The following is a 12,947-nucleotide window of genomic DNA, read 5'->3' on the forward strand; positions in this document are numbered from 1 at the left end:
ACTGGAGCATGATGTATTAGGGTATCCAAGCTTATAATGTTATTCATGGGCACACCACCGACAAGGCCCCCTATCGTGTCTATCACATACCCTGGGGAACTTGGTTTTTAATATTTGTAGGAAAGCAAAGATCTTACTATTTTGATTAGAAATAGTAAAGATTCTTTCCTCATAAGAATTTTGTCTGGTAAGAGCGAGAAGGGCATTTGCTTGTATCCTATCATAGCGTTAACCCCCTTCTGTCTCTCAACATTTGACACAAAGTGAAAATCAAAAAAGAAAAATTCAGCTGTCACATTCCACGGTACTTGGAAGATGGTGTTTTGTCTAGAGTTACAGAAAATAAAACAAACTTTAGCTGAATTATTAAAACCGCAGTGTCAAGATACCATCATTTGATGCTCCAATTTCACAATTTTTCTCTGTTATTCATGGGTAAAATACATGTAGGTTTCTGAGAAGGCGTCCAATTATGAGACGTTCCATAAAGCAGGAAATGGATCATCCAATTTTCCTGTGAACGTTTCACATATTAGCCAAGTGTGGTATTACCCAATATTTACAAGGAAGCTAGGAGTAGAAGGTATATTGTCTAAGCTTTTCCCTTAGGCCAAGTAAAATTGATTGCTACATGTATGTGTTGTTTTTCATCCTGATTTAATTGAAAATGAGGAGGGGGTTCTATTTTATTTGATCATGTTTGCTGTACACACATAAAGAAATGCAATTGGGCTTATCTTTAACGCAAATTTTGTGAATTCAATTTGCAACACAGAGGCTCAAAACAAGGTGAAATTGGAATATATTAATGATTTTTGTTAAATCCTCTGTAAAGAGTCAGCTGTGATGTCAATTGTCCTCTTCACAACTGGTTTTCTATATAAGACATTTCTTTCTACGATGTTGTTTTCTATTCTAGTCTGTAACCTCCTTTCACTATGAACATAACTGACAAAGAAAGCGGACAAAATATACAGTTCCTCAGGTACACAAAGGAACATCCCTTCACTGCTATTATGTACAAATGTGTAGAACAGGTGTCACATGCATATTCACCTTTTTGCATAATAGCAGTGAAGGGATGTTCCTTTGTCTACCTGAGGAACTGTATATTTTGTCCGCTTTCTTTGTCTGTCATGTTCATAGTGTTTCACTGTGATGATTCTTTATACAACGTTTATTTATCAAGTTTCGTATGAATTTCATCCTCAAGTCGAGTGAACAGGTTATTCGGTATTCCCAACATATACTGAGGATCCTAAGACAAAGCAGGCACACACATTAGTGACAGCAGAGCAGGCTAAGGGGGAAATTATTTCACCCCATATTGCACCCGAGGGGGTATACACTGCTATGACAAGGAATACAAACAGGGGCTGATTGGTGGGGTAAGCAGAGAAGTCTGTCCATGTACACAGTCCTGGGTCTGTTCACATCTCAAAGATAATCTGGTTTTAGCTAGTGTGGGTGTTTGTAGATCGTGGGGGGGGGGGGGGGATATTTCACCCAATATTGCACCCGAGAGGGTATACACTGCTATGACAAGGAATACAAACAGGGGCTGATTGGTGGGGTAGTATAACAAGCAGAGAAGTCTGTCCATGTACACAGTCCTTTGGATCTGTTTACATTTTAAAGATAATCTGGTTTAGCTCGCATGTAGTTTGTGAATGGTATGTGGTGTCCTAAATCCAAGATCAAAGTGAGATCAGTCCATTAATAACACAATGAAAAGAAAGTCAGTCTAAGAAGTTTCACTCACGAATATTGAGCGTTAAATGGCAATATGACCACTTACACCAGAAGTGCTAAAATGGACCATGCTTCCGGACTACAACGTGAATGCAGCAATTGGAAGTGGCCTCTCTTGGCATGCACTGTAAAATGAACATGGTGGAAGCTTGGTGGGGGTAGGTGATGTAAGTCTATGGTCCACCCTTGGAATGTAAACAGGGTAGTTGATGGGAATAATGCATTATGAATAGTAGAATTGGTGGGGTATAATGCAATGTGAACAGGGTAGGTGTTGGGCGATAATAATAAAAATAATAATAATAATAATAGTGGGTTCTTGTATAGCGCTCATGTCAGTCAGATTTGACCCTCCTGGCCCTCCCGATTATTACCCTGGCGTTAGCACGGCTGCCATACGGCCCTCTAGCATTTCAAGGAATAAATTCCTACCAGGTACCCATTTACTTAACCTGGGTGGAGTGTGGCAAATGTAGATCAATGTCTTGCCAAAGGACATTAGTGCGGTGGCGAGACTCGAACCGCGGACCTTGTGATCGACAGTCCGGCGACGTATCCACTCAACCAAAACACCTCTACAATACAATGTGAACAGGGTAGTTGTTGGGTTATAATTCTACTTGAACAGTAGAATTGGTATATAAATGCAATGTGAACAGGGTAGTTGTTTGGCTATTATGCAACATGAACAGGGTAGTTGTTGGGCTATAATGCAAAGTGAACAGGATAGTTGTTCGGGTATAATTCAACGTGAACAGTATAATTGGTGGGGTATAATGCAATGTGAACAGGGTAGTTGTTGGGCTATAATTCGACGTGAACAGTAGAATTGGTGGGCTATATAAATGCAATGTGAACGAGGTAGTAGTTCGGGTATAATTCAACGTGAACAGGGTAGTTGTTGGGCTATAATTCAACGTGAACAATAGATGCAATGTGAACAGGGTAGTTGTTGGGGATATATGTAACTGTTGTAAGGTGCCCCTGGGGAGGGATGAGTCATTACAGTTCTTTCAAAGGAGAGATGAAAGAGTAGGAGAGGGTAACGATCTTGGTTCAAGTTCACCCGCATCTGGGTGAAAGATGACTTCATAAATTTATTAGGCTAGGAATGAAAACTTCCAAAATGAAGATGTCTGTCTACAATACGCTGGAGGGGTGGAGAAGGCGGCCCAAGGGTTATGAATAACAGGGGCTCTGTCCCTTCTCAGATTAGGCAGGTGATAGGAGGGGGTGGGGGTTGGGAGCAAACATATCTTGAAGAAACATACACTTTGAAATGTACATACACAGTTCATCTTACCCATTTTTTTTCCATTTTTTTTTTTTTGGGGGGGGGGGGGAGGGCGGGGGCTTCTTCCTCTGGCTCTAATGCATCATAAGATTGATGCCCACACATCTTGGTTAAGCTTTCACTATGAATTTATGAACCTTTAAAGGTGAATGCTGGAACATTGTTCTATAAATGCAAATTGTATGGTTTACAGCACTAAAACAGAGGGGGAATGGTTGATTTTTGTCCTTAGAAACACTGAAAAAGCTGCCCCCCCCCCCACATATTTTTTGGAAAATAGTGTTTTAGACCTATTCCTCTTAGGGTTGTCAAGAAATAGTGAAGAAAGAATTGGGATTTAATGTAAACCTAATACAATTAAAAACAGCTTCACAAACAAACAATCAAATTATCAAAATAAGAAAACCTACAGCGTAGGGATAATTATGAAACAAAAATCAAACGGTGTAAAAAGGCCAAGTATTTGACAATGCCCCAACTTGAATTACAATGCTAAATCCATGTTTTCCTATTCCACTCATAAAATGAGGGAAGTCCAAAAGACTTGACCCTAGTCCTGTCTGGAGGTCAAACCATTGTTTATACCTGCCCCGAGATGGAATGAGAGCAACTTTGTTTTTCTTAAAGAAATAGGATAGCAAACATGGTGTCAGGGTTAAAGATAAACTTTAGTACTGGTAATGCGATTGCATTGTGAAAGAAAAGGTGTGGAAAGGATCAGAAACAGTTGATCATGTAGCATGTAAGTATTGGTGTGCACTGCAAGGTTCTGGAGTCATCAAAATCATAATAAATTTGACCGAGTCTTGGTAAAGTAACAAGCACTCACATAGAAAGCTATATATGGGACAGCACACATGGTGTCGGGGCTAGTACTACCTTGATTTCCTTGTCTTTCTATGCTCATTACTCAGCCAGTATACATTTTCTTCCAAAATTGTTTGGCACATGTCATTTATTTGTAATCTTGAACATTCAGTGTAAGTTTCGTTTGATTCTGTGAGAATTAATTTTTTTTTTTTACCAGTACTGGAGTTTATCTTTAAGGTTGAATTACATTGGGTTGACCCCCAACAATTGCTCTGGCCTCTGGAGCTACATGTATGCCTTTAACATACAGTGACATTCAAGAAACAGTTCTATCTTTTGTACATGTATGTATCAACAAGGTCAACTATTCCATGCTCAAGTATCAAGCTATACTACATATATTTTTTATCATATTCTGTCAGAAACATCATGTTCTGACCTATCTGTAACTATTGGTAGCTCTCAGTTTGTACATGAGAACATGAGTGATATAGCCAAGTAAATTAGTAAAATCTAAATTAGATTTGGATTATTTAGATTTGGATTATTAAGACTTTTCATCAAATGTTTATTACTCTTTAGCATTCGCAAATACACATTGAGATGAATGAATGCACAAAGTGGAGGCCTATTCATGGATAATGTATTCATTTATGTATTCATTTATTATTCCTCTCATGGATAATGTATTCATTTATTCATTCATTTATTATTCCTCTCATGGATAATGTATTTATTTATTCATTCATTTATTATTCCTCTCATGGATAATGTATTCATTTATACATTCATTTATCATTCCTCTCATAGATAATGTATTCATTTATGCATCATTTATGCATTCATTTATTCATTCATTTATTATTCCTCTCATTGATAATGTATTCATTTATGCATTCATTTATCATTCCTCTCATGGATAATGTATTCATTTATGCATTCATTTATGCATTCATTTATTCATTCATTTATTATTCCTCTCATTGATAATGTATTCATTTATGCATTCATTTATTATTCCTCTCATTGATAATGTATTCATTTATTCATTCATTTATTATTCTTTCATGGGATGGATCACCCAAACAACAACAGCTGATTTCCATAGTGGCCCAGCATAATTAAAAACATATCACAGATAAAATATGCATTTGAAATGTTAATATGATTATAAGAAAATGAAAATTAGTATCTTGGTACTTGGTTGGGTAATCCCTTTGGCAGCTCACTCAGGAAGCTATACTGGGATGGTAGGTATCAAAACTACTGAATGAATACATTGAAAAATCCTATTCAGGATAATACTGCAAAATGTTGAGAAGCAGACTGCAGACAACATAGAGTAGAGAAGCAGACACAAAAATGAATCAATGGGACTGCACTGTCTCTGATAATTCTCTTTCACATACGACATGAGTGATTAATATTTATTTTGGGGGCTGATGGGGATAGTTTGCACATGTGTCAGTGCTATATTTGGGATGCAACATGGCCCAGACGTCTTCAGGCAGGCAGACGTACATTGTATGTCAAGGTTTATGACAATTTCATCCATAATTACATGTATATCCCAAGGGATGCTAACAGTCACACTTAAAGATATACATGTTCATTTCTACCTGTATATGTGGCTTAGTTTTATTAAATACTTGTGGCATTGGGACAGCTTTTCTTAAAATCTGTTAATGACCTTGCATGGCTATGCATGGTCGGTCAAACAGTGTATCAAATGGAAATCATTTTGTCACATATCTAGTTGAAAAATATAGCAAATGTGAGAACAGTGAGATCAACTTATAATAACAGCAAAATCACTTGAGGGAGCAAAATATATTTTTTCGTAACTTAAGCTCTAGGAATTGAGTTACAAGGATATCCCTCTTACACATATTTTATTCCTGCAATGCATAAACATGTAGTCCTTTAAAGAAATGTTCTTCATATTATTATGTATCAAGAATGAAAAAGTGAAATTAAATAGTAGATGTTCTAATTCAATCGAAGATCACGGAACATGTTTTACAGGTACAACTACCCAAGTCATTTTTTTTTCTTCATAAGAGAACATTTTGTTTCTTAATATCAACAAACTCATATACATGTATAGCCCTGTTATTCGCATTTAACAATTTAGCAAGTTCTGTTCATGCATTCTTTGAGCTTTGTAATCTGTTAAACCAACAGAAAGCAAGATATTACCAAAGTTGTTTCAAGGGATGTAAATCTATTGATAGGAAATCCTTTAAATGCTGTTTCTCTATGGAACGGTCCAAAGGTTAAATGTCTGTATCAACATATTACATAAAAGGTAAACAATGTATTCCCCTCTGTAATAAGTTTTCCTTTCCAAAATTAAACTTCATATCCTTGTTTTCAGAAGATATCTTTGAAGAATTAAAGAATAAAGAAATATAATGTTGCTAGGTTTTTTCAATCTACATTTAACAAAAAAGAAGACATTTTCAGAATCTACATGTACACGAAAAAAAAATCAAATAAGCAAACTGAATTTAAGTATAAATTAATAAATAAACATAGCGCAGTGTGATCTTTATATTTGAAGTGAAGTTTCAACTTTGATGTTAATAATTTTATTTAATTGCTATATTAGCACTTAAAGCTTCTGCCTTTGTTCTTTAATTACTACAAGGCACTTCAGGAAGAAAACAAACTTGGAAGGACAGCATGCAAATAAATCATTTCTTGCTTCAGAGATGATTGTTAATAGATAGAGGCAAGGAACTGGTTTTGCTTTCAGTTCGAGGAAAGTATTGTTCTATCTCCATCAAGGTTTTTCTACATTCCTAATTATTTCCTGCGTTTAAAAAAGAATGGGTGTTTCCTATCAAACAGTATGTGATCCAGGAACAAGTGCATTTAAAATCAACCTGGGCATGCAAGCAAGAGACTGACAGGTACATGTATTTGCAATTCATGAAAATGGAGGAAAGAGGATGTAACGGTAAGAATGTCGACCCATGTAAAGACAATATTGATAGTCTATAAATTTAAAAGCAACTAAGAAAATTAGTAATAATAGTATTCCACTTTTTATATAGCGCTTAATTCATCCACAATGTCTCTAAGCGCTTTACAGATATTACCCCGGTCTTCGAATTCAGACTTGCCTGCACACAATGTATGCACATTCTCCACTCCCTGGGGAAAATTCCAGCCAGGCGTCATTTTACAGACGCTCACAATACTGAGCAAACTACATCAACTTTGGCTTCCTACCGGGTACCTATTTAACACCTGGGTAGAGAGTGGCAAATGTAGATTAACGTCTTGCCAAAGGATGTTAGTGCCGGGCTGGGCTGGGATTTGAACCCCGTACCTTGTGATCGGCAGTCAGGTGACTTATCTCACTAGACCACAACACCTCTACACTATGTACAACAGAGAAGAGGAAAAAGGGTTTTCTGTATTACAGTGGTTCAATATCGCTTCCACTGTAAATACCTAGCTCTTGATCTGTACATGACATGGATACAGTACTTCCTCTATTAAAAAAGAGTTAATTTAACAACCCATGATAACCTGACATAGCAACATGAAAAAACATACACAACATGCTTCCATCCACAGATTACTATTACAAAAATAAGTTAATTTTAAATAGATCCTTATAGATTCTGTGAAGGAAACGTCTACCGTAGTATTCTTGCTTTAATTATGCTCTCTGTAATCATGAAATTATTGAGGAAATTTACCTGGTTTTTGCTGAGTCCAGATCCAGAGTCAGTCTGACTAATCTCCTTTTATTGCTCTGGATTTGAGGGATGCTTTCCTGCAAACAATAAGTAAGAAAGTAAATTCTATAAACTTTACAAAATAAGTGCAGAAAAAGGAATGTACATATTGTATCTTGATTCTTTTTTTCTTCCAGGTCTTTAGAGCATGACTCTTGGATATATTGGACAAACTTTAGCTGACAAATTTACCGAAATTGATCAACTACTAAGAAATAGTTTCTGAATTCCTCGGATCAGCTGATAAATATGGGTATAGAAACTTTTTTAATTGTTTAAGCTGTCAAAATTCTGGTTTCACTCCTACTATGCATAATAAACCATCTCTTCTTTTTTAGAGTTTTTTTTTCTTCTTCGTTGCCTTTTGTTTATAAATATTGAGGTGCAATGCAGTATATCTAAATGTTTCTACTATAATACATGAAGGGTTTATCATCAAAAGTGAAACTGAATAGCTTCTTACACATTATTCAATGGAATTCTTCCCTTTTTCAGTCACACTTTACTACTCAGCACCCCAAAGATAAGAAATTATGACATATTTTTAGAACAAACTCATTAATGACTTAATATCGCAGCTGTTCAATCAATAGCCCATTTTGTCTGAAAGCTAGTCGACTTCTCGCCCGAGATTATGCGCTCTAGCGTTCGCTGCTCCCTCCCTCACTCATTGCGATGGTGGAGGAATTAGATCGCCATGGCGACACAGACGGCAGGATCACTATCGTCAAATCTTGGGTCTATTTTCGTGTTCATATTGGGTAATTTTCTTTCGGGGGAGGGGGGGGGGCGTCTATCGGAGAAGAGTATTTGAGGATCCCATCAGTCAAATTTGTGACCAGCTAGGCATTGCTTTCAAGGGTACTAGACTGCATGTACAGGCATGTAGCTTCCTTATCAATCCCCTTATACATCTACTTTAATACAGAGTAGTGCACTTTTCTTGTACTTGACGAAGCATGTGAACAAATTGGTTTTCTTAAAGGTATAGTACTATGCTGTAGTATGGATTACAGGGCACTATAGCAGTATAAAAAAATCTAGGTTTGGAGAAATTTTAGGGGATAAAAACAATGTACAACATACATGTATATAGAAGAAGAAAGTACAGGAAAATACGGGATGAGGAAAATGTAATACACATGTATATGGTTTACATTTAAAAGGAAATTTTCCTCAAAATGGCGATTTGCATATTCATGAATACACAATAACAAATAATGAAGGTGTGTGAGTGTGAGCTACCCTCCTACTCTTTTATAACAGACAAAATTCTTATCAAGGCACTTCATCATATGCACAACAAGGCCTTTGATTAAATTTTGCCCCACGACCTAACACGTTAAAAAAATACTTGTTCTTAGATTAATCACAACATTACATGTACGTAGTACAGTTGAAAATGTAAGAGTCCTTGAAGGCTTGAAATCGATACATATTAATATAATATATATAATATAATATATAATAATAGCCTAAAAATAGCCTAATAGTCCACTCCAAATTTTATTAAACCGAAACAGAAATTCTTTTTGCCCAATTGATCGTGAGCCCGGCAGCCACTAAGCAGCGCCAGATCGACGTTGCTCTATCACATCACACATGTACCGGTAGTCAAAACCTGATCTAGTCTGAATAGCATCCACCTGTATAAAACGGCCACCTGTCTACAATGACCACATTTTTCATTTCCCTTAAATAGTGATTTACATAGAAACATATAAAGACCACCTGCTGAATGAATGTTTCTTGGCTCTCTTAGGTTGTCTTTATATACAGGTTAGGCTTTTACATGTACATATAAAGTGAATGTTTGCACATACATGTATGAAAATGTAAGTACACCCTGTATGAATTGACAGTTTGCATACCAATACATACATTGTATTGTACTGTACATTTGCAGGCCTACAGGCTTCATACAACTACAAGTACATGTATGTACAGTGTATGTGCATTTCACACCTATTTAGCGGAAGCCTTAATCTATATCGACATCGACGGATCACCCTGTTAATACACGTATTGTGTCTCTGAAGAGGAAAATTACACAACAAAAGGAACTTCCTGCTCTTCTTCCTGTTCTTGATTGCTTTCCTCTACAGGTGTGTGAGTGTGAACTACCCTCCTACTCTAAACCACAGCGGCCTACTGCTGTTAAACATGACACTCATATGAGAAACTGAGCACATTCACACGGGCATTTTGTTTTCCTTATCTCTATTATAGGTCTGTTTTCATCAGCTCTATTTGGCCAAATAGCCCACTATTTCTGATTAAGGAAATGAGCCCGAAGTCACAAAATCGCGTCTTCATCAGCTCGAAACTCGAGCTCGAGAAATTAGCTCAGCGTTCATGCATAGTGCGAGTCTTCAGGCTGGCAAAGACGGACTGGACAAATAGCTGGCTATTTTGCAAACTAGCCCAAGATATCTTGGGAAGATTTCCCAAGCAAATAGCCAGATATTTGTGTCTTCACCCGCAAAATAGCCTGCTATTTTGCAATAAGGCCAATTTCCTAAATCATAAATAGCAGGCTATTTGGCCAATTTGAGCTGATGAGGACAGGCCTTAGGTGTAAGTAATACTGTCATTCCTACACAATAGCAATGACTCTGTGATTCGATATTGATAGAAAACAATTGAAAACTATGTGTTTGGCACAATCACCGCTATCATGATGTCGGAAGTAAAATCATTTATAAAGGAAAGTGGTTCAAGGTATTTTTTATTTTTTTGGTTCAAGGTATTATTATTTCTCTGCAAACTTGTGACACACAATTAAAATAAATATATGTAATTATGAGTGAACTCATTGTACCAATATCATGTGACACAGTTTTTTAAAGTGTACCAAAACATGTCTTGCTTTTGATGTAAGGGTTCCATGTTGATTTACTAAAATATGAGCTTCAAATATTACTTCTACAAAGAGCTTTTGCAGTTTAAATACATTCTCATACACATGACCTCTGGGTTGACAGAAGCAATACAGTGCAAGGGGCTCCAGCCTATGACATTTGTATGGAGCTGAACAATGACCCGGTAGACAATTACTCCAGGCTTAAAGGTAATGCAAAGTTTTGGTATGGGGCCATGAATTTCGTTCAAATGAACATATTGGAAGCATATGCGATCCTACAATATTCAGTGATCGTTGTCGCGGTTGAAATCGAGTCTACAGTTATGAAATTATAAATAATTAAGTCTTTATGCTGTATAGCTCCCTCTCAAAGTCAAGATTATTAATTGAGCTATAAAAAATGTTTCTTGACTAAAATCGACCCACTAGCTATTTCCGTTCGGAAACTTTATATCACAACTACATATTCAGAGATTGTCATGGTCGCAGCTCTCTATTGTAGGCGCTATTTGAAATTTATCAAAATTTACCGGGAGCACCAGTAAATTTTTTTATTAAATTTTTCCCAAAAGCAGAAGTGTTTTAGGGGCTAAATTTTCTAGTACTTATAATTCATCCACAGGGCATCCAAGTATATCAAAATTGTAAAGAATCACTATCCACTCAATTTTCAAAATTTCCCAAAACTTTGTATTACCTTTAATTTGTCACAGATATACATGTACATGTAGGGTAAGAGCTAAGATTGTAATGAGTTTATAGTTGGGTGTACATTTAGGTATAGGGTTATGGTAATAGGAGTTTGGCGTTTGGTCAAGAACTGATATAGACCGCAGTGCAATTGATGCCCGAGCATGTATCGTACATGTACACCTATTGACTCTGTCAACTTTAAAATCATCAACTGCCCACAAAAAGGCTGTAACAGCTTTGCATTAAAAAAATGGCAGTAACGGCCTTCTTGCTTGTAGCTAATTAAGTATTACCACTTAATTGTTTCCTGATGATGCATCAAATGTATATTTTCTTTGAATACATTGTGACAGTTCAAGTATAAACACCGGGTTAAGGACACAACACTCATAACACTGTGTGAATGATGAGAAAATGAAAGAAAACCTATTTTGTTTGTAGTATGATACCAGGAAATATCTTAAGAGCTAGGAAATGTCTGGTTAAGTTAAGTCTTCCATTTCCTTCATAGGAGGTGGAATTTTTCCTAGAAAGAAGTACATGTGGGCAAGTCCAAGACTTACATTTTTAACCACAAAAAAAATGTCAGTATACCTGTATCTGATCTTTAGATGTAAGGGTCAGGGTTTAGGTTGGGTTTGGATTGGGTATTGGTTGGGTTCTTAGCTCATTTTCAGTTTATTTTGTCATACTCCCAAGTCCCAATTGTCACATTTTGCAATGATTTCACAAAATACATGGTACAAATATACAAGAATTCTAAATGACAGACAGTAGAACAGATAGAGAGTATCTTGTATCAATTTGAAGAAAAGTGAAATATTGAGGAGCCCATGTTTGTAATTAAAAGGGCCAAAAGAGCAATTAAATCTATAATAGTCTGTGAACATAGTGGGAACGAGCAATGCACACTTCCAGTGTATTTAGTTGAAGTTGAATGTCAATCACAGTAATAGAATTCAAATTTGAAACAATGGCAATGGATGGGTCTGAGGTTGAAGTCAAGAATTCAGTTAGTGTAGGAATTTAATGCGGAGGTATTGCTGCAGAGGATCGAGTCATACAACCCCAATTTATTTGTAAAACACTACATGAAACCTTACCTCTAGGACTGAGTTGAATGGAATGAGGATCAGGTTTTCTAGACCCATTTCATGACTAGTGAGTTCCTGGGCTATGTTAGCACATGCTTCTGAAGTCTTCACCAACATAGATCTGTAAACAGAGAGAGAGGAAGAAAAAAGTAAGTGAATATAATTTACGTAATGATAAAAATGCTTAAAGATAAAGACCAGTTATGGTCATGCGATTGCATTGTGAAAGAAACGTTGTGGAATCGATCAGAAAAGGTTGATCATCTAGCATCTAGCATCTGCAAGGTTCTGGAATCATCAAAATGATAAGAAATTTGGCCCATTCTTCGTAAAGTTACAAGCACTATACACAGAAAGATGTATATGGGACTACCCTATATCTCTCACAGACCATGAGAGAAACAAATTTACCAAATATATGAATTAGTAGGCAGTTTCCCGGCAAATTTTTTATCATCATGTATTAGTCAAAACATATTCTTTCACATGATTGGTAATGAGAGCTTCCATTTCATTTTTTGAAATTGGGGCATTTCCAATACTGGTCTTTACCTTTAAGTTGGTCAGAAATGCTAGGCCTAAATAGATACCGTATTTACAATTTGTTGATATTTTGATTCTCGTAGTTTAAATAAAATGAAAAGGGGAAACATGACAGTAAATGATATACTGTACATGTAGCCACTCAC

General features: G+C 36.3%; 1 protein-coding gene across 7 annotated transcripts in view; it reads right to left on the reverse strand.

Annotated features, from left to right (window-relative positions):
* The window catches only part of LOC592564 (rho GTPase-activating protein 17), a 60,608-nt gene that overhangs the window by 30,291 nt on the left and 17,370 nt on the right, over positions 1–12,947 (reverse strand). For all 7 annotated transcript variants that reach the window (XR_004063948.1, XM_011684601.2, XM_030984365.1 and 4 more), the window contains exons 5-6: positions 12,268–12,379; positions 7,570–7,646 (exon numbers count right to left, since the gene is read on the reverse strand). Coding sequence is in view for 6 of the 7 variants with exons in the window: in XM_011684601.2 (XP_011682903.1) it covers positions 7,570–7,646; positions 12,268–12,379 (189 nt within the window). In the remaining variant the exon portion in view is untranslated. The remainder of the gene's footprint in view (positions 1–7,569; positions 7,647–12,267; positions 12,380–12,947) is intronic.

The sequence above is a fragment of the Strongylocentrotus purpuratus genome, unplaced genomic scaffold, assembly GCF_000002235.5.
Source record: "Strongylocentrotus purpuratus isolate Spur 01 unplaced genomic scaffold, Spur_5.0 spur5_scaffold_14, whole genome shotgun sequence".
NCBI lineage: Eukaryota > Metazoa > Echinodermata > Echinoidea > Camarodonta > Strongylocentrotidae > Strongylocentrotus > Strongylocentrotus purpuratus.